This window comes from Conger conger, chromosome 7 (genome assembly GCF_963514075.1).
Source record: "Conger conger chromosome 7, fConCon1.1, whole genome shotgun sequence".
In the NCBI taxonomy this organism is placed as follows: Eukaryota; Metazoa; Chordata; class Actinopteri; order Anguilliformes; family Congridae; genus Conger; species Conger conger.
In genome coordinates, this window is record NC_083766.1 from 58,921,842 (window position 1) to 58,944,845 (window position 23,004).

Here is a 23,004-nt window from a genome sequence, read left to right on the forward strand (position 1 = left end):
CAATTAAAATGGAAATATAACGTGTTTGAGGCACTGTTTGTGAAAAGCATTTTGTAAGTCTTAAATAAATCTGTGTGACAATACTAAGAATACACCCACCCTTGACTGCATATCACCCTGAGGATGTTAACTCCTCAGGCTACTGATCCTCAGTTCTGTTTCTAGATGTCTGCAGGGTCTGCTGGCTTTCTTTTCCACCTTAAAATCAACAACCAGTTTTCATCTAAGAAACCAAGTGATGTGATTTACCTGGGCAAGCAACTGCTTCACTTGATCTATTAAGTGCGTGGCAATGAATAGTCATGTTAAGATCCATAGTCATGGCTGTCATGGCCCTGAGGTGGTGCAGGACGTGTTATGTTTCAAACTCACACATACGCATGCAGAGCTGAAATAATAACAGTCGTAGTCTTGAGAGTTTGCAAACACAGAGACTCTATGATACCAGACAGCTACTCCTTCAAGTGCGGCAACGCAGCTGTGAGCAAGAAACGCACCGGGAACAATACACAGGTGAGCACAAAATGTGAGGATGTCTATGGTATCATGAGCAGTACAATGACAGCTGCCCAGCAGGCCTACATGTTACCCTGGTTTGACCGCTTCGCGCCTAGCGGCTTGACACCAGGACAGCAACATGGCTACCCTTGCATGCGCTAATTACACAACTGTAAGCAATACATGCCTGCAGGAAAATACTTGTGGAAAACTACGCTATCGCAGGAAGTACATCCAACGATGACTGCCCTGTAGGCTCCCGTAAATGATGTCCTGGACAGACCGCCTCACGGCTCACCACTCACCCCTTCTAACACCCCGTTTTGTGCTGAGTGACGAGGTACCTCGACATCCCCAACGACTGTGGGAACCCAGTCACCTCCCGTGACGGAGGAAGAGTGTGGCCAGCTGTAAGATAGGGACAGAGGAAGAGTGTGGCAGGCTGTAAGATAGTGACAGAGGAAGAGTGTGGCAGGCTGTAAGATAGTGACAGAGGAAGAGTGTGGCAGGCTGTAAGATAGGGACAGAGGAAGAGTGTGGCAGGCTGTAAGATAGGGACAGAGGAAGAGTGTGGCTGTAAGTAAGATAATGACAGAGGAAGAGTGTGGCTGTAAGTAAGATAGGGACAGAGGAAGAGTGTGGCTGTAAGTAAGATAGGGACAGAGGAAGAGTGTGGCTGTAAGTAAGATAGGGACAGAGGAAGAGTGTGGATGTAAGTAAGATAGTGACAGAGGAAGAGTGTGGCAGGCTGTAAGATAGTGACAGAGGAAGAGTGTGGCAGGCTGTAAGATAGTGACAGAGGAAGAGTGTGGCAGGCTGTAAGATAGGGACAAAGGAAGAGTGTGGCTGTAAGTAAGATAGGGACAGAGGAAGAGTGTGGCAGGCTGTAAGATAGTGACAGAGGAAGAGTGTGGCTGTAAGTAAGATAGTGACAGAGGAAGAGTGTGGCTGTAAGTAAGATAGTGACAGAGGAAGAGTGTGGTTGTAAGTAAGATAGTGACAGAGGAAGAGTGTGGCAGGCTGTAAGTAAGATAGTGACAGAGGAAGAGTGTGGCTGTAAGTAAGATAGTGACAGAGGAAGAGTGTGGCAGGCTGTAAGTAAGATAGTGACAGAGGAAGAGTGTGACACAGTAAGATCCAGACAGCCGCTGGGCCCTTGAGCAAGGCCCTTAACCCTGCACTGCTCCAGGGGAGGATTGCCTCCTGCTTAGTCTAATCAACTGTATGTCGCTCTGGATAAGAGCGTCTGCCAAATGGCAATAATGTTAATGTAATGTAAACCTACATCAACAAAAGGACTCAATTGGAGGTCGTAGGTCCCTGGACAGTTTTCATTTTTTCTATCTCACATTCAGGAACGCAGGCTGGAGATAAAATGATCAGTGGTACCACGTCAGCACGGGTGCTTTGAAGAGCCCTAATCAGGGTGTGGCTGGCACCGTCAGTGTGTCTTAAAGACTATCCACGTGAAAGGACCAGGGGGGATCCTTCCCTGTTCAGATGGAATATGTGAGGCCTCGGTACAAAAGGGAACAAGACTTCGAAGATCCAACCAAGCCAACCAAGTTTGTTCATTCTACTTTAGGTGAAAGGGGAGAACAAGAAACCTCGAGAGTGCCCATAAATAAATAAAAAGACAAACAAATAAATGTCTAACCCCCCCCCCCCCCCCCAAAAAAAAAAAAAAAAAAAAATTCTGATGACAACTATGTTTAGAACAGCATTTCCTGTGTATTTTGCTAGTTTCTGGATGTGATGCTCTGACTTATGGTAGAACCTATGCACTTGTAAGTCGCTTTGGATTAAAAGCGTCTGCCAAATCACTAAAATGTAAATGTAAACGTAAATAAATAAATACGTGAATGCAAATCCTGAACTAGGAAGATGAAATGAACTGGTATCATCACATCATGTTGCATTAATTATACATGAGCAATTCTTCTGTGTCCTGTTCCCTTGGTGAAATGCTCTGTGTCAAAACAGTGGGCTATAAGAAGGACGTTGAACACTTTGGCTCACCACAGTCTGTTCCATATGACCGATCATCAAGTTCAAGGACATACATCCACTCAAAGAGAAATATCGTAAGACAATGAATTCCGTAAAATATAACACACTTTATTCATTATGAGAGATAGATATATTGACAACGGATTTGGTCTATGCAGGTTTACCTGAAGTTATTGGTAAGTATTAGGCTAACAAAATGTATTCCTTCATTTATTTATTTGAAAGAGCTGGAATTTACAACAAATGTTGTATCTATAATTGCAATCTAAAATTATTGTACTGTAACGAAATACAGTGCAGTGGCACAATTTCTGTTCTTTTAGCTCTGTGCTCCAGCACATTAGATTTGAATGAAACAATGACAATTCTTTAAATGCAGACTGTCAGGAATTACATCCCTTTTTATACACAGTCCCTCTATTTTAGGGGACAAAACGTGCAGGTATAACAAATCTTTCAGTATCTAATCTTGATTCTAGGATTTTGATTGCCTTTTGAGTCTGTTATTGACATTTGTCAACATGAGGACAACAGTTGGCTTCAAGGAAGCAATTATGAGGCTGAGAAACAAGAAAAAAACTGACATTTGGGCTTCCAAAACCAACAGTTTGGAATATCATTAAGAAGAAAAAGAGCATTGGTAAGCTCAGCCATCACAATGGGACTGGTTGGCCAAGGAAGACCTCTCATGTTGATCACACAAGGATTCTCATCATAATAAAAGAAAGCCCAGAAACACTCTTCAGGAGGGAGTCTTCTCCAGAAGACTTCACAAACACATCTACAGGTGCTACACTGCAAGATGCAAACCACTATTTGGCTGGGTAAAATGTATGGTCAGGTTACATTTTGATAAGTAGTGCCGAAATAAGCCTGCAGGTTTCTGGATAAAGGTTTTGTGTACAGATGAACCCAAGGTTGACTTGTATCTGAGTGATGAGAAGAGCAACATGTGGAGGTGAAAAGGAACAGCCCAAGAAATGAGCCTGGCGCTGGCTCATTTGCTTTCATTGATAATGTAACTGTTGATAGAAGCAGAAGAATTAATTCTGAAATGTAGAGAAGCATCTGATCTACCCAAATGCTTCCAAACTCATTGCTTCATCCAACAGCAAGGCAGAGATCAAAAACATTGGAACAACTTGGATCCTCATGTTGACAAATGCCAATAACAGACACAAAAGCCAAGAATCATAAGATACAGATACTGAAAGCTTGTACTGAAAACTTTCTATAACTTGCTCAAAGGAAGTGATTGAAGACACCTGACGAATCAGATATACTTTTGGTCCCCTAAAATTGGCGGAATATGTATAAGAAGGGTAATTCCTACACGGATCACCCAATATGGACGTACATACCCTCAAATTGTAGGTAACAGTCTGAACCAAAATCTTATTATTTATTGTTTCATTTCGAATACAATGCACTCAAGTATAAAGCAAAAGGAACATAAATTATACCACTGTACAAATATTTACACACTGTATATTGAATCTAAAAAAAGGATTTCAAACTGTTTGCTTTCTATATTTCAGAGAGAAAATATGAAATGCTAAATATTTCAGTGTACATGCAATTAATTGATGATTTTCATCATTACGCTGACTTTGGTTTCTCTGAGTACTTTGAGTACGTACTGTATATTACGATCAGGGTTCTTTTGCAATTTCTTTTGAATCTGAAAGGTACAATGACACAAAAGTAATACAAACATAAGTGTGTAACAGCATATGAGTGTGTAACAGCATGTAACAGGACTGCAATGTGTTCTGCAGGGTCATGCAGAGATTCACAAAATGTTTTTCAGTCACAGAATAATGGGCTCAGGGAAGCCTTGGAATTCTGGATTTTGTGTTTTTGTTTGAGACACATGAGATCTATTAACCTGCAGCAATGTACAAAAAATAAAAAATACATTGTTGCTCAATGTTTGATAAACTGCCAATTGTAAACTTTTTGACAGTTGAGGAAATAATTACTGAAGGTTAACCTACCTTTTATTTTCAGATCCTAAAGGACTGGTTTTTCAGAAGGTGCGAAACAGTGAAGAGCAAATAAACCGGCGATGAGCCCCCTGAATTCAGCCGACTTTACAAACGACAGTATTGTGCATCCTGACTTCTTTTACATAAGTGGACTTGCCGGTATTCCCCACATAGAATACTACTATATTTTTACGTGCTTTGTTTATGCTCTGACTCTACTGGGGAACACATTTGTCATGTTTATGATTTACACTGACCGCTGTCTTCACAGTCCAAAATACATTGCAGTTTTTAATTTGGCTCTGTGCGACTTGTGTGGAAGCACTGCATTCATACCTCCGTTAATTGACACCGTCATGTTTAATTCACACTTAATTTCCTTTGAGGCCTGCTTGGCTAATATGTATTTTGTTATTTGTTTTATCTCTCTACAATCTTTCACTCTGGCTGTTTTGTCCTATGATAGATGTGTTGCGATATGTGTTCCACTGAGATACAATGAGATTGTGACTAATAAATCAATATTGGTGATAACAGCCACATTATGGATTTTTGCAGGAATGGCCATTCTTATGGCTGTGATGTTCATCAACACACTGTCATTCTGCAAATCCACTGTGATAAACAGCTTTTACTGTGATCACGGACCCATACACCGTTTGGCATGCAATGACTATACTCCAAGCAAGGTAATTAATTGGACACATCCTATTATGATTCTCTGGTTTCCATTACTGTTTATCGTCGTCACGTACATTTGTATAGCCAGAGCGTTATTAAAAATTGCGGCAGCCTCAGAGCGCCTCAAAGCCATGCAAACCTGCACCTCTCATTTAATCTTGGTGAGTGTGTTTTATCTTCCTATCTGTATCACTGAAGCAATGGGCTCCTCCATGCACCAGAACACCAGGATGATTAACTATTCTCTGTCTACCTTTTTGCCGCCTGTGCTGAATCCAATCATTTACACACTGAAGACAGAAGAATTCAGAGAATCCATTAAAAAGCTGTACATAAGAAACAAGATACACATCACTGTGAGAAATGAGTGAACACCTGTTTTGAATACAAATAACTGATTGACAAGTTGAATTATCAAACATTTTTCTGAATCCTCCACTTAATTGTGAACTGGAAGAGAAATTTGCACATTTAGATGCTCCATTGCATACTACTGATGTAACACATGGTTATTTGAGTTATCATTGCCTTCCTGTAAGTTAACCACTCTGGCCATTGCTGCTCACTGGATGTTCTTGGACAGGGCTTCATCCCACAGCAAGACAATGATCCCAAAAATACACCAGTCCTCTCATTCTTCTTAATTATATTCCAACAAGTTTGTGTCTGTAAGCCTATTGTTTTCTCTATGTCTCAGACTATGTTTTTCTTATTTCTCTGCCCCATTATAGCTTCCTTGACTTTCATTGGTACCACTCTGGCCATCATATTGACAAACACCAATAATACACTCCAAAATAACAATACAACACTCCAAACTCTAAATCCTAGAATCAAGACTATATACTAAAAGCTTTCTTATTCCTTTATGGCAGAAGTGATTGAATACAACTGACTAATCAGAAACAGCTAAAAAGGCACCTGGTAAATTACCTTTGGTCCCCTAAAATGGGGGTACTTTGTATGAAAAGGGATCCCTATGCGGATCAGTCAATATGGATGTACTGTATGTACCTCAAATTAAAGGTAACAGACTGCACATTAACCTCAGCTTTATTGTTTAATCGAATGTGCTGAAGTATTGAGCCAAAATAAGAGAAATTGTACCACTGTCTAAATACTTATGCACTGTATTTAAATCCAGGGTGAGCCTAATAATTGTTGAGATTATGTGGTTTGTCTCAGTAGAGGCAGACAGGTGGGTGTCAGTAGAGTCAGACAGGTGGGCCTCAGTAAGATCAGACAGGTGGGCCTCAGTAAGATCAGACAGGTGGGTCTCAGTAAGATCAGACAGATGGGTCTCAGTAAGATCAGACAGGTGGGTCTCAGTAGAGTCAGACAGGTGGGTGTCAGTAGAGGCAGACAGGTGGGTCTCTGAAGTGTCAGACAGGTGGGTCTCAGTAGAGTCAAACAGGTGGGTCTCAGTAAAATCAGACAGGTGGTCAAATTTTTTTTTGGAAGAAGATTTTTTTTTCTAGGAACCAAGACCCCCCCCTCCCCCCTCAGTAGGGGTGGTTCATGAAAACAATAGAGTTCCAAAAATTTGCTGTGCATGGGCCCCTAAATAAATGAACTCATAAACAGACAAATAAATAAATAGCAACATGAAATCTACTGGTGTCATCGCATCATGTTGCATTAATTATACATGAGCATTTCTTCTGTGTCCTGTTCCCTTGGTGAAATGCTCTGTGTCAAAACGGTGGGCTATAAGAAGGACGTTGAACACATTGGCTCACCACAGTCTGTTCCATATGACCGATCATCAAGTTCAAGGACATACATCCACTCAAAGAGAAATATCGTAAGACAATGAATTACTTAAAATATAAAACAATTTATTTGATATGAGAGATAGATATATTGGCAACATATTTGGTGTGTGCAGTTTTCCATACAGTTATTGGTAAGTATTAAGCTCATTTTAAATTATTAATTTATTTATTTATCTGAAAGAGCTGGAATTTTTTGTTTAGCTTGAAGTCAATATGAATTATTATAATTTAGAAAAAACTGTACTGCTTTTAAAAAAAGGTACAAAATACAGTGGGGAGGTACAATTTCAGTTATTTGGGCAATGCACATTAGATTTTAAATGAAACAACGACAATTTACACCCATGTCGGCTGATTTGTGTAGGAATTACATACATTTTTAAACACTTTAAATTTTAGGGGACCAAATGTAAATGTACAATGCAGTTATAAGACACTGTAGGTATCTAATCTTGATTCCAGGCTTTTGATTGCTTTTGAAGTCTGTTATTGACATTTGTCAATATGAGGACAACAGCTGTGCCAATGACAGTCAAGCAAGTAATTATGAAGCTGAGAAATAAGAGAAAACAGACAAAGGCAAAATAACAGACTTCCAAAATCAACTGTTTGGAACATCATTAAGAAGAAATTAATTACTGAAGGTTAACCTATTTGTTTTGTTTTCAGGTCCTAAAGGACTGGTTTTTCAGAAGGTGAGAAACAGTGAAAATCAAACACACCTGCGATGAGTCCCCTGAATTCAGCCTACTTTACAAACGGCAGTATTGTGCATCCTGACTTCTTTTACATAAGTGGTTTTGCCGGTATTCCCCACATAGAATACTACTATATTTTCACCTGCTTTGTTTATGCTCTGACTCTACTGGGAAACACTTTTGTCATGTTCATGATTTACACGGACCGCTGTCTTCACAGTCCAAAATACATTGCAGTTTTTAATTTGGCTCTGTGCGACTTGTGTGGAAGCACTGCATTCATTCCTCCGTTAATTGACACCGTCATGTTTAATTCACACTTAATTTCCTTCGAGGCCTGCTTGGCTAATATGTATTTTGTTATTTGTTTTATCTCTCTACAATCTTTCACTCTGGCTGTTTTGTCCTATGATAGATGTGTTGCGATATGTGTTCCACTGAGATACAATGAGATTGTGACTAGTAAATCAATATTGGTGATAACAGTCACATTATGGATTTTTGCAGGAATGGCCATTCTCATGGCTGTGATGTTCATCACCACACTGTCATTCTGCAAATCCACTGTGATAAACAGCTTTTACTGTGATCACGGACCGATACACCTTTTGGCATGCAATGACAACACTCCAAGTGCGGTGATTAATTGGACACATCCTGTAATGATTCTCTGGTGTCCAGTAGTTTTTATCATCTGCACATACATTTGTATAGCCAGAGCCTTATTAAAAATTGCAGCAGCCTCAGAACGTCTCAAAGCCATGAAAACCTGCACCTCTCATTTGATCTTGGTGAGTGTGTTTTACCTTCCTATCTGTATCACCAAAGCAATGGGCTCAAGCATGCACCAGAACACCAGGATCATTAACATGTCTCTGGCGACCTTCTTGCCCCCTGTGCTGAATCCAATCATTTACACACTGAAGACAGAAGAATTCAGACAAGCCATTAAAAAGCTGTACAGAAGAAACAAGATACAAATCACTGTAAGGAATAAATGAATAAATGTTTTAATGAGAAATAACTGATTGACAAGTTGAAGTATACAACATTTCTTCGAACCCCCCACTCAGTTGTGAACTATAAGAAAAATCTGCTAAATTTAGATGCTCTTCTGCATACCACTGATGTAACACATGGTTATTTGAGTTATCGTAGTCAGTCTGGCCATTGCTGCTCACTGGATGTTCCTTGTTTTTCATTACATTACATTATTGGCATTTGGCAGATGCTCTTATCCAGAGCAACGTACAGTTGATTAGACTAAGCAGGAGACAATCCTCCCCTGGAGCAATGCAGGGCCTTGCTCAAGGGCCCAATGGCTACACTGGGATTAGAACCACCAACCTTGCGTATCCCAGTCATTTACCTTAACCACTACGCTACAGGCTGCCCCCTTTTCACACCATTCTCTGCAAACTCTGGAGACTGTTGTGTGAAAATACTAGGAGATTAGCAGTTTTTGAGAAACTCAAACCATCCCGTTTGGCACCTATAATCATTCCATATTCAAAGTCACTTAGATCACATTTGTTTCTCATTTGGATTTTTGTTCTGAATAACAAGCGAACCTCTTGAACATGTCTACATGTTTTCACACATTGAGTTGCTGCCACATGATTGGCTGATTAGATATGTGGTGTGCAGGTCTTCCTAATGAAGTAGTCACTGAGTGTATTATAATGAATGGGAATACAATGTTAGATAAACAAAACAAGCAGACTTCAATTAGAACAATTAAAGCATTCCAAGGGACCAAAATTAATTGGACAGTTGGCTTCTGGACTGTTTCTGATTGGTCAGCTGCATTCAATCGCTTACAGGGATAAGAAAACTTTCAGTATCTAGTTGTGATTCTAGGCTTTTAATCTGTTATTGGCATTTATCAACATGAGGACCAGAGTTATGCCACCAACAGTCAAGGAAGCCATCATGAGGCTAAGAAATGAGAAGAAAACAGTAGGAGACATACACCAAACATTATGATCACCAATATGAATGGTTTGGAACATCATTAAGAAGAATGAGTGTACAGACATGTGTGCAAATGGTAGCTAATGCTATCTAACGCTCGGCAACATATTCAAACCTTTCTGTTCGCCATGAACATTAGCTGACGTTAGCTAACAGTTTGAAAAAGTAGTGCCACCACCGAACCACCGACCTTGCGGGTCCTAGTCATACACCTTAACCACTGCGCTGCAGGCCACACCTACAGGCTACTTTACAGGATGCAAACCACTTGTTTGCCGCAAAAACACGATGGCTAGGTTACAGGTTGCTAAGAACCTGCAGAGTTCTGCCCTGCTGAAAAGAAACATTAAAAGCTTGGTTTCGAAACAGCTGGTAGCTGGTTGATGAGCTCAGACAAGGGAGCAGAACTAGCTGGTTGACAAGTCCATACCTAGCTAGACCAGCTTTATGACCAGCTTGCCCAAACTGATTGACTAGTTCATACCCAGCTAGACGAATTAGCTCAATTTTCAAGCCAGTCAAGCTGGCATAGCTGGATTGTACAGCAGGATGGGAAAAGATCTTGTGGACAGATGAAACCAAGATTGACTCGTATCAGAGTGATGGCAAGAGCAAAGTGCGGAGGCTAAACGGAACTGCTAAAAGTACCAAAGCTCATCTGTGAAGCATGAGGCTAAGGGTGTTATAAGTTGGGCATGTATGGCTGCAACAGGTGCTAGCTCACTTGCCTTCATTGTTCATACAACTGTTGATAGCTGCAGCAGAATAGATTTTGAAATGTACAAAAGCAATTTATCAGCTCAAGTTAAATCAAATGCCCCCAAGGTCAGTGCTTCATCCCACAGCAAGGCAATGATCCCAAACATACACCAGTCCTCTCTTTCTTCTTAATCATATTCCAAACACTTTGTTTTTGTAAGCCTATTATTTGGTGTATATCTCTGACAATTCTTTCATTTTTCTCTGCCCCATAATGGCTTCCTTGACTTGTACCACTCTGGCCATCATATTGACAAACACCAATAACATACTCCAACATCCAAACTCTAAATCCTAGAATCAAGTCTATATACTAAAAGCTTTCTTATTCCTTTATGGCAGAAGTGATTGAATACAACTGACTAATCAGAAACAGCTAAAAAGGCACCTGGTAAATTACTTTTGGTCCCCTAAAATGGGGGTACTTTGTATGAAAAGGGATGTAATCCCTACGCGGATCACCCAATATGGATGTACTGTATGTACCTCAAATTAAAGGTAACAGACTGCATATTAACCTCAGCTTCATTGTTTAATCGAATGTGCTGAAGTATTGAGCCAAAAGAACATACATTTTACCACTGTCCAAATACTTATGCACTGTATTTAAATCCAGGGTGAGCCTTATAATTTTTGAGATTATGTGGTTTGTCTCAGTAGAGTCAGACAGGTGGGTCTCAGTAAGATCAGACAGGTTAGTCTCAGTAGAGTCAGACAGGTGGGTCTCAGTAGAGTCAGACAGGTGGGTCTCAGTAGAGTCAAACAGGTGGGCTTCAGTAGAGTCAGACAGGTGGTTAAAGATTTATTTTTTGGAAGAAGATATTTGTTTTCTAGGAACCAAGACCCCCCCCCCTCATGAAACGTTATGGAAACGATAAAGTTCCAAAAATTGCAGTGCTAGGCCCCTAAATGAATGAACTCATAAACAGACAAATAAATAAAGAAATAAATAGGAACATGAGATCTACTGGTGTCACTGCATCATGTTGCATTAATTATACATGAGCATTTCTTCTGTGTCCTGTTCCCTTGGTGAAATGCTCTGTGTCAAAACTGTGGGATATAAGAAGGACGTTGAACACATTGGCTCACCACAGTCTGTTCCATATGACCGATCATCAAGTTCAAGGACATACATCCACTCAAAGAGAAATATCGTAAGACAATGAATTACTTAAAATATAAAACAATTTATTTCGTATGAAAGATAGATATATTGGCAACATATTTGGTTCGTGCAAGTTTTTGCATAAAGTTATTGGTAAGTATTAGGCACACCTTTATTTATTCCTTCATTTATTTATTTGAAAGAGGTTTGGATTTTCTGCTTAGCTTGATGCGTATGTTTTATGTGAATTGAGAAAAAAACTGTGCTTTGTTTTGAAAAAGTAACAAAATACAGTGCATATTTGGCTGATTTGTGTAGAAATTGTATCAATGTTTATACACAGTCCCTCTATTTTAGGGGACCAAATGTAACTTAGAGCAGGTATAAGAACGCTTTATGTATCTAGTCTTGATTCTAGGCTTTTTATTGCCTTTGGAGTCTGTTTTTGGTATTTGTCAACATGAGGACAACAGCTGTGCCAATGGCAGTCAAGCAAGCAATTATGAGGCTGAGAAAAAAACAGACATAGGCCAAGGAACAGGTTTCCAAAATCAACTGAAAGAGAGCACTGGTGAGCTCAGAAATCACAAAGGGGCTGCAACACCAAGGAAGATCTCTCATGTTGATGACAAAAGGATTCTCATCGTGAAAAAGAAAAACCCTAAAACGGATGTCCGAAGGATCAGAAACAGTCTTCAGGAGGCAGACGTGGATGTGTCAGTGACTACTCTCCGCAGAATACTTCACAAACACATCTACAGGGGCTACACTGCAAGATGCAAAGCACTAGTTAGCTGCATGAAATGGATGGTCTGGTTACAGTTTTTTAAGTACTACCAAAAAAAGTAATACAAGCAGAGTTTAAAGGTCTTGTGTACTGATGAGGTTGACTTGTTTCAGAGTGATGGCAAGAGAAAGGTCTGGAGGCTAAAAGGAACTCCCCAAGTCAAAAGGACCCCCTCTCATCTCTGAAACATGGTGGTGGGGGTGTCATAGTCTCAGCATGTGTGGTTGCCACAGTATGTAACTGTTCAATGAAGCAGTGGACTGAAGTTCAATCGAATGCTTCCAAACTCATGGGATGGTGCTTCATCCTACAGCAAGGCAGTGATTAGAAATATACACCAATGCTATCTGTCTTGCCAATGATGTTCCAAACTGTTTTTTTTGGTAAGGCTATTGTTTGTTTTGTCTAATTGTTTGACTGTTTTCTTCATATTTCTCTGCCTCATGATGACTTCCTTGACTTTCATTGGCACAAACTTGGTCCTCATGTTGAGAAATGTCAATAACAGACTCCAAAGGTAATCAAAAGCCTAGAATCTAGATAGTAGATACTGAAAGCTTGTACTGAAAGGTTTCTTATAGTATAGTAGATAGTAGATACTGAAAGCTTGTACTGAAAGGTTTCTTATAAGTGCACTAAGGAAGCGATTTAATATACCTGACTAATCTGATGTACACTCACTGAGCACTTTATTAGATATTTATTATACTCTTTATTTTTTTATTTTATTTTTTATTTTTTTTGGTCTTATGCTGCTGCAGTAGATCAGCAGTTTCTGAGATAATCAAACCACCAAGTCTGGCACCATCATTCCAAGGTCAAAGTCACTAAGATCACATTTCTTCCCCATTCTGAAAAACAGCTGAACCTCTTGACCATGTCAGCATACATTTATGCATTTAGTGGCTGCCAAATGATTGGCTGATGAAATATTTGCATCAACATGCTGATGTACAGGTCTACCTAATAAAGTGCTCACAGTGTACTTTTGGTCCCCTAAAATGGGGGAGTATGTATAAAAAGGGATAGAATTCCTACATGTATCTAATGTGGATGTAAATATCCTCAAATTAAAGATGACAGTCAGAACCAAACCTCATTATTAATTTTTCCATTTCAAATCCAATGTGCTGGAGTACAGAGCGCAAAAAAAAACTGCAATTGTACCACTGTCCAAATACTTACGGACTACACTGTATATTGAATCAATAAAGGTCTTCAAACTGTTTGCTTTGTATATTTCTGAGAGAAGATATGAATTGTGAAATATTTCAGTGTATATACAATTTATTGATGATGTTCATCATTACCTTCACTTTGGTTGCATAATGTATGTTACAGTCACAGTTCTTTTGCAATTAAACTGTCAGCTGAAACTGAAAGGTACAGTGACACAAATGTAATACAAACAGATTAAATGAGTGTGTAACAGGACTTCTGTGTGTTCTGCAGGGCCATGCAGAGATTCATGAAATGTTTTTCAGTCACAGATTAATGAACTGAGTGAAACCTTGGAATTCTAGCTATTGTTTTTTTTTTTCCGTTTTGTTCGAAACACATGAGATCTATTAATCCACAGCAATGTACAAAAAATATATATATTAATCTGAACTTCTGCAGTTTCTGTTGCTTAATGTTTGATAAACTGCCAATTGTTAACTTTTTGACAGTTGAGGAATTAATTACTGAAGATTAACCTTTTTTTTTATTCTCAGGTCCTAAAGGGCTGTTTTTTCAGAAGGTGAGAAACAGTAAGGGGCCAAAAAACCTGCCATGAGCCCCCTGAATTCAGTCGACTTTACAAATGGCAGTATTGTGCATCCTGACTTATTTTACATAAGTGGTTTTGCCGGTATTCCCCACATAAAATACTACTATATCTTCACATGCTTTGTTTATGTACTGACTCTACTAGGAAACACTTTTGTCATGTTTATGATTTACACTGACCACTGTCTTCACAGTCCAAAATACATTGCAGTTTTTAATTTGGCTCTGTGTGATTTGTGTGGAAGCACTGCATTCATTCCTCCGTTGATTGACACCTTCATGTTTAAATCACATTTCATCTCCTTCAAGGCCTGCATGGCTAGCATGTTTTTTGCATTTTGTTTTATTTCTCTACAATCTTTCACTCTGGCTGTTTTGTCCTATGATAGATGTGTTGCTATCTGCTTTCCACTGAGATACAACGAGATTGTGACTAATAAATCGATATTGGTGATTACAGCCACATTATGGATTTTTGCAGGAATGGCCATTCTTATGGCTGTGATGTACCTCACCACACTGTCCTTCTGCAAATCCGCTGTGATAAACAGCTATTTCTGTGATCATGGACCCATATACCGTTTGGCATGCAATGACTACACTCCAAGTATGCTAATTAATTGGACACATCCTGTAATGATTCTCTGGTTTCCAGTGCTTTTTATCACAGGTACATACATTTGTATCGGCAGAGCATTAATGAGAATTGCAGCAGCCTCAGAGCGCCTGAAAGCCATGCAAACCTGCACCTCTCATTTGATCTTAGTGAGTGTGTTTTATCTTCCTATCTGTATCACTGAAGCAATGGGCTCCGCCATGGACCAGAACACCAGGATGATTAACATGTCACTGACGACCGTCTTGCCACCTGTGCTGAATCCAATCATCTACACACTGAAGACAGAAGAATTCAGAGAATCCATTAAAAAGCTGTACAGAAGAAACAAAATACACTGTAAGAAATAAATGAATAAATGTTTTAATCACAAATAACTGCCTGACAAGTTTAAGGAAATACAATTTTTTAACCCCCCACTAAATTCTGAACTGTAAGTGAAATGAGCAAATTTACACTCAGTGACTTCTTAATAGGGTATTTATAAGACTTTACTGACTTTACAGTTGTGGAGATTATTGATGGGAAAGGGGGGGGTGGGGGGGGGTGGGTAATGGGGTTTCCTTACAGTCACAGAGGTTCAACGCTGACAATAACGGGGGTACCAGCAATTGTGCCTGGAGGGCAAAGCACCACCAAGATCTGGCCCCGCTGGTCCTTTGTTTATAGATGTCGAATTTGAAATGAAAAAAATTAAATTAAATTCACCTTGATTATTTGAAAAATCCAATGTGACAACTTACTCCACATAATGTGTAATGAGGAAAATTGTCACAGGTGGGTCTCAGTAAGATCAGACAGGTGGGTCTCAGTAGAGTCAGACAGGTGGGTCTCAGTAAGATTAGACAGGTGGGCTTCAGTAGAGACAGACAGGTGGGTCTCAGTAAAGTCAGAAATGTGGGTCTCAGTAGAGTCAGAAATGTGGGTCTCAGTAAGATTAGACAGGTGGGTCTCAGTAAAGTCAGAAATGTGGGTCTCAGTAGAGTCAGACAAGTGGGTCTCAGTAAGATCAGACAGGTGGGTCTCAGTAGAGACAGAGAGGTGGGTCTCAGTAGAGTCAGACAGGTGGGTCTCAGTAGAGTCAGAGAGGTGGGTCTCAGTAAGATTAGACAGGTGGGTCTCAGTAGAGTCAGACAGGTGGGCTTCAGTAGAGTCAGACAGGTGGGTCTCAGTAGAGTCAAACAGGTGGGCTTCAGTAGTCAGACAGGTGGTTAAAGATTTATTTTTTGGAAGAAGATATTCGTTTTCTAGGAACCAAGACCCCCCCCCCCCCCTCCCCTGCTAGGGCTGGTAGTTATATGTCCTCATGAAACGTCATGGAAACGATAAAGATCCAAAAATTGCAGTGCTAGGGTTCCTAAATAAATGAACTCATAAACAGACAAATAAATAAAGAAATAAATAGGAACATGAAATCTACTGGTGTCACTGCATCATGTTGCATTAATTATACATGAGCATTTCTTCTGTGTCCTGTTCCCTTGGTGAAATGCTCTGTGTCAAAACGGTGGGCTATAAGAAGGACGTTGAACACTTTGGCTCACCACAGTCTGTTCCATATGACCGATCATCAAGTTCAAGGACATACATCCACTCAAAGAGAAATATCGTAAGATAATGAATTACTTAAAATATGAAACAATTTATTTCGTATGAAAGATAGATATATTGGCAACATATTTGGTTCGTGCAAGCTTGCATAAAGTTATTGGTAAGTATTAGGCACACCTTTATTTATTCCTTCATTTATTTATTTGAAAGAGTTTGGATTTTCTGCTTAGCTTGATGCGTATGATTCATGTGAATTGAGAAAAAAACTGCTTTGTTTTGAAAAAGTAACAAAATACAGTGCATATTTGGCTGATTTGTGTAGAAATTGTATCAATGTTTATACATAGTCCCTCTATTTTAGGGGACCAAATGTAACTTAGAGCAGGTATAAGAACGCTTTATGTATCTAGTCTTGATTCTAGGCTTTGTATTGCCTTTGGGGTCTGTTTTTGGTATTTGTCAACATGAGGACAACAGCTGTGCCAATGGCAGTCAAGTAAGCAATTATGAGGCTGAGAAAAAAAGAGACATAGGCCAAGGAACAGGTTTCCAAAATCAACTGAAAGAGAGCACTGGTGAGCTCAGCAATCACAAAGGGGCTGCAACACCAAGGAAGATCTCTCATGTTGATGACAAAAGGATTCTCATCGTGAAAAAGAAAAACCCTGAAACGGATGTCCGAAGGATCAGAAACAGTCTTCAGGAGGCAGACGTGGATGTGTCAGTGACTACTCTCCGCAGAATACTTCACAAACACATCTACAGGGGCTACACTGCAAGATGCAAAGCACTAGTTAGCTGCATGAAATGGATGGTCAGGTTACAGTTTTTTAAGGAGTACCAAAAAAAGCAATCCAAGCAGAGTTCTGCATAAAGGTCTTGTGTACAGATGAGGTTGACTTGTTTCAGAGTGATGGCAAGAGAAAAGTCTGGAGGCTAAAAGGAACTCCCCAAGTCAAAAGGACCCCCTCTCATCTCTGAAACATGGTGGTGGGGGTGTCATAGTATAAGCACGTATGGTTGCCACAGTATGTAACTGTTGAAGCAGTGGACTGATGTTCAATCGAATGCTTCCAAACTCATGGGACGGTGCTTCATCCTACAGGAAGGCAGTGATCAGAAATATACACCAATGCTATCTGTCTTCCCAATGATGTTCCAAACAGGTTTTTTTTGGCAAGCCTATTGTTTGTTCTGTCTGATTGTTTGACTGTTTTCTTCTTATTTCTCTGCCTCATGATGACTTCCTTGACGTTCATTGGCACAAACCTGGTCCTCATGTTGAGAAATGTCAATAACAGACTCCAAAGGTAATCAAAAGCCTAGAATCTAGATAGTAGATACTGAAAGCTTGTACTGAAAGGTTTCTTATAAGTGCACGAAGGAAGCGATTGAATACACCTGACTAATCTGATGTACACTCACTGAGCACTTTATTAGGTATTTATTATACCCTTTATTTATTTTTTATTTTTTTAACTTATTGGTCTTATGCTGCTGCAGGAGATCAGCAGTTTCTGAGATAGTCAAACCACCCAGTCTGGCACCATCATTCCACGGTCAAAGTCACTAAGATCACATTTCTTCCCCATTCTGAAAAACAGCTGAACCTCTTGACCATGTCAGCATACTTTTATGCATTTAGTGGCTGCCAAATGATTGGCTGATGAAATATTTGCATCAACATGCTGATGTACAGTTCTACCTAATGAAGTGCTCACAGTGTACTTTTGGTATGTATGTATAAAAAGGGATAGAATTCCTACATGTATGTGGATGTAAATACCCTCAAATTAAAGATGACAGTCAGAACCAAACCTAAAAACCTAATTTTTCCATTTCAAATCCAATGTGCTGGAGTACAGAGCAAAAAAAAAAACTGAAATTGTACCACTGTCCAAATACTACACTGTATATTGACTCAATAAAGGTCTTCAAACTGTTTGCTTTGCATATTTCTGAGAGAAGACATTAATTGTGAAATATTTCAGTGTATATACAATTTATCGATGATGTTCCTCGTTACCTTCACTTTGGTTGCATAATGTATGTTACAGTCACAGTTCTTTTGCAATTAAACTGTCAGCTGAAACTGAAAGGTACAGTGACACAAAAGTAATACAAACAGATGGAATGAGTGTGCAACAGGACTTCTCTGTGTTCTGGGCCATGCAGAGATTCATGATATGTTTTTCAGTCACAGATGAATGAATTGAGCGAAACCTTGGAATTCTGGCTATTGTTTATTTATTGTTAAATAATTAATAATTAATAATTAATCTTCTGCAGTTTCTGTTGCTCAATGTTTGATAAACTACCAATTGTTAACTTTTTAACAGTTCATTACTGAACATTAACCTATTTTTTTATTTTCAGGTCCTAAAGGGCTGGTTTTTCAGAAGGTGAGAAACAGTAAAGAGCCAAAAAACCTGCCATGAGCCCCCTGAATTCAGTCAACTTTACAAATGGCAGTATTGTGCATCCTGACTTCTTTTACATAAGTGGTTTTGCCGGTATTCCCCACATAGAATACTACTATATCTTCACATGCTTTGTTTATGTACTGACTCTACTGGGAAACACTTTTGTCATGTTCATGATTTACACTGACCAGTGTCTTCACAGACCAAAATACATTGCAGTTTTTAATTTGGCTCTGTGTGACTTGTGCACAAGCACTTCATTCATTCCTCCGTTGATTGACACCTTCATGTTTAAATCACATTTCATCTCCTTCAAGGCCTGCATGGCTAGTATGTATTTTTCATTTTGTTTTCTCGCTCTACAATCTTTCACTCTGGCTGTTTTGTCCTATGATAGATGTGTTGCTATCTGCTTTCCACTGAGATACAACGAGATTGTGACTAATAAATCGATATTGGTGATTACAGCCACATTATGGATTTTTTCAGGAATGGCCATTCTTATGGCTGTGATGTACCTCACCACACTGTCCTTCTGCAAATCCCTTGTGATAAACAGCTATTTCTGTGATCATGGACCCATATTCCGTTTGGCATGCAATGACTACACTCCAAGTATGCTAATTAATTGGACACATCCTGTAATGATTCTCTGGTTTCCAGTGCTTTTTATCACAGGTACATACATTTGTATAGGCAGAGCATTACTGAGAATTGCAGCAGCCTCAGAGCGCCTGAAAGCCATGCAAACCTGCACCTCTCATTTGATCTTAGTGAGTGTGTTTTACCTTCCTATCTGTATCACTGAAGCAATGGGCTCCGCCATGGACCAGAACAGCAGGATGATTAACATGTCACTGACGACCGTCTTGCCACCTGTGCTGAATCCAATCATCTACACACTGAAGACAGAAGAATTCAGAGAATCCATTAAAAAGCTGTACAGAAGAAACAAAATACACTGTAAGAAATAAATGAATAAATGTTTTAATCACAAATAACTGCCTGACAAGTTTAAGGAAATACAATTTTTTAACCCCCCACTAAATTCTGAACTGTAAGTGAAATGAGCAAATTTACACTCAGTGACTTCTTAATAGGGTATTTATAAGACTTTACTAACTTTACAGTTGTGGAGATTATTGATGGGAAAGAGGGGGGGGGGGGTAATGGGGTTTCCTTACAGTCACAGAGATTCAACGCTGACAATAACGGGGGTACCAGCAATTGTGCCTGGAGGGCAAAGCACCACCAAGATCTGGCCCCGCTGGTCCTTTGTTTATAGATGTCAAATTTGAAATGAAAAAAATTAAATTAAATTCACCTTGATTATTTGAAAAATCCAATGTGACAAATTACTCCACATAATGTGTAATGAGGCAAATTGTCACAGGTGGGTCTCAGTAAGATCAGACAGGTGGGTCTCAGTAGAGTCAGAAATTTGGGTCTCAGTAGAGTTAGGTGGGTCTCAGTAGAGTCAGAAATTTGGGTCTCAGTAGAGACAGACAGGTGGGTCTCAGTAAGATTAGACAGGTGGGCTTCAGGAGAGTCAGACAGGTGGGTCTCAGTAAGATCAGACAGGTGGGCTTCAGGAGAGTCAGACAGGTGGGTCTCAGTAAGATCAGACGGGTGGGCTTCAATAGAGTCAGAAATGTTGGTCTCAGTAGAGTCAAACAGGTGGGTCTCAGTAGAGTCAAACAGGTGGGCTTCAGTAGTCAGACAGGTGGTTAAAGATTTATTTTTTGGAAGAAGATATTCGTTTTCTAGGAACCAAGACCCCCCCCCCCCCCCCTCCCCTGGTAGGGCTGGTAGTTATATGTCCTCATGAAACGTTATGGAAACGATAAAGTTCCAAAAATTGCAGTGCTAGGGTTCCTAAATAAATGAACTCATAAACAGACAAATAAATAAAGAAATAAATAGGAACATGAGATCTACTGGTGTCACTGCATCATGTTGCATTAATTATACATGAGCATTTCTTCTGTGTCCTGTTCCCTTGGTGAAATGCTCTGTGTCAAAACGGTGGGCTATAAGAAGGACGTTGAACACTTTGGCTCACCACAGTCTGTTCCATATGACCGATCATCAAGTTCAAGGACATACATCCACTCAAAGAGAAATATCGTAAGATAATGAATTACTTAAAATATGAAACAATTTATTTCGTATGAAAGATAGATATATTGGCAACATATTTGGTTCGTGCAAGCTTGCATTAAGTTATTGGTAAGTATTAGGCACACCTTTATTTATTCCTTCATTTATTTATTTGAAAGAGTTTGGATTTTCTGCTTAGCTTGATGCGTATGATTCATGTGAATTGAGAAAAAAACTGCTTTGTTTTGAAAAAGTAACAAAATACAGTGCATATTTGGCTGATTTGTGTAGAAATTGTATCAATGTTTATACATAGTCCCTCTATTTTAGGGGACCAAATGTAACTTAGAGCAGGTATAAGAACGCTTTATGTATCTAGTCTTGATTCTAGGCTTTGTATTGCCTTTGGGGTCTGTTTTTGGTATTTGTCAACATGAGGACAACAGCTGTGCCAATGGCAGTCAAGTAAGCAATTATGAGGCTGAGAAAAAAAGAGACATAGGCCAAGGAACAGGTTTCCAAAATCAACTGAAAGAGAGCACTGGTGAGCTCAGCAATCACAAAGGGGCTGCAACACCAAGGAAGATCTCTCATGTTGATGACAAAAGGATTCTCATCGTGAAAAAGAAAAACCCTGAAACGGATGTCCGAAGGATCAGAAACAGTCTTCAGGAGGCAGACGTGGATGTGTCAGTGACTACTCTCCGCAGAATACTTCACAAACACATCTACAGGGGCTACACTGCAAGATGCAAAGCACTAGTTAGCTGCATGAAATGGATGGTCAGGTTACAGTTTTTTAAGGAGTACCAAAAAAAGCAATCCAAGCAGAGTTCTGCATAAAGGTCTTGTGTACAGATGAGGTTGACTTGTTTCAGAGTGATGGCAAGAGAAAAGTCTGGAGGCTAAAAGGAACTCCCCAAGTCAAAAGGACCCCCTCTCATCTCTGAAACATGGTGGTGGGGGTGTCATAGTATAAGCACGTATGGTTGCCACAGTATGTAACTGTTGAAGCAGTGGATTGATGTTCAATCGAATGCTTCCAAACTCATGGGACGGTGCTTCATCCTACAGGAAGGCAGTGATCAGAAATATACACCAATGCTATCTGTCTTCCCAATGATGTTCCAAACAGGTTTTTTTTGGCAAGCCTATTGTTTGTTCTGTCTGATTGTTTGACTGTTTTCTTCTTATTTCTCTGCCTCATGATGACTTCCTTGACGTTCATTGGCACAAACCTGGTCCTCATGTTGAGAAATGTCAATAACAGACTCCAAAGGTAATCAAAAGCCTAGAATCTAGATAGTAGATACTGAAAGCTTGTACTGAAAGGTTTCTTATAAGTGCACGAAGGAAGCGATTGAATACACCTGACTAATCTGATGTACACTCACTGAGCACTTTATTAGGTATTTATTATACCCTTTATTTATTTTTTATTTTTTTAACTTATTGGTCTTATGCTGCTGCAGGAGATCAGCAGTTTCTGAGATAGTCAAACCACCCAGTCTGGCACCATCATTCCACGGTCAAAGTCACTAAGATCACATTTCTTCCCCATTCTGAAAAACAGCTGAACCTCTTGACCATGTCAGCATACTTTTATGCATTTAGTGGCTGCCAAATGATTGGCTGATGAAATATTTGCATCAACATGCTGATGTACAGTTCTACCTAATGAAGTGCTCACAGTGTACTTTTGGTATGTATGTATAAAAAGGGATAGAATTCCTACATGTATGTGGATGTAAATACCCTCAAATTAAAGATGACAGTCAGAACCAAACCTAAAAGCCTAATTTTTCCATTTCAAATCCAATGTGCTGGAGTACAGAGCAAAAAAAAAAACTGAAATTGTACCACTGTCCAAATACTACACTGTATATTGACTCAATAAAGGTCTTCAAACTGTTTGCTTTGTATATTTCTGAGAGAAGACATTAATTGTGAAATATTTCAGTGTATATACAATTTATCGATGATGTTCCTCGTTACCTTCACTTTGGTTGCATAATGTATGTTACAGTCACAGTTCTTTTGCAATTAAACTGTCAGCTGAAACTGAAAGGTACAGTGACACAAAAGTAATACAAACAGATGGAATGAGTGTGCAACAGGACTTCTCTGTGTTCTGGGCCGTGCAGAGATTCATGATATGTTTTTCAGTCACAGATGAATGAACTGAGCGAAACCTTGGAATTCTGGCTATTGTTTATTTATTGTTAAATAATGAATAATTAATAATTAATCTTCTGCAGTTTCTGTT

At 39.4% G+C, this 23,004-nt stretch overlaps 3 protein-coding genes across 3 annotated transcripts; all 3 read left to right on the plus strand.

Moving 5' to 3' along the window:
- Positions 1–4,576: 4,576 nt before the first annotated feature.
- Positions 4,577–5,548, plus strand: LOC133133386 (olfactory receptor 1F1-like). The gene has a single exon (XM_061249484.1). The coding sequence runs from the start codon at positions 4,577–4,579 to the stop codon at positions 5,546–5,548; it is 972 nt and encodes a 323-aa protein (XP_061105468.1).
- A 2,131-nt stretch (positions 5,549–7,679) lies between these two features.
- Positions 7,680–8,651, plus strand: LOC133133387 (olfactory receptor 1F1-like). Its single transcript, XM_061249485.1, has one exon. The coding sequence runs from the start codon at positions 7,680–7,682 to the stop codon at positions 8,649–8,651; it is 972 nt and encodes a 323-aa protein (XP_061105469.1).
- Positions 8,652–14,051: 5,400 nt separating this feature from the next.
- LOC133133388 (olfactory receptor 1F1-like) lies at positions 14,052–15,014 on the plus strand. Its single transcript, XM_061249486.1, has one exon. The coding sequence runs from the start codon at positions 14,052–14,054 to the stop codon at positions 15,012–15,014; it is 963 nt and encodes a 320-aa protein (XP_061105470.1).
- The last annotated feature ends 7,990 nt before the right edge of the window (positions 15,015–23,004 follow it).

Excerpts from the sequence above, each read along its gene's own strand:
- LOC133133386 (XM_061249484.1), top strand. The coding sequence starts at position 4,577 with ATGAGCCCCCTGAATTCAGCCGACTTTACAAACGACAGTATTGTGCAT.
- LOC133133387 (XM_061249485.1), top strand. The coding sequence starts at position 7,680 with ATGAGTCCCCTGAATTCAGCCTACTTTACAAACGGCAGTATTGTGCAT.
- LOC133133388 (XM_061249486.1), top strand. The coding sequence starts at position 14,052 with ATGAGCCCCCTGAATTCAGTCGACTTTACAAATGGCAGTATTGTGCAT.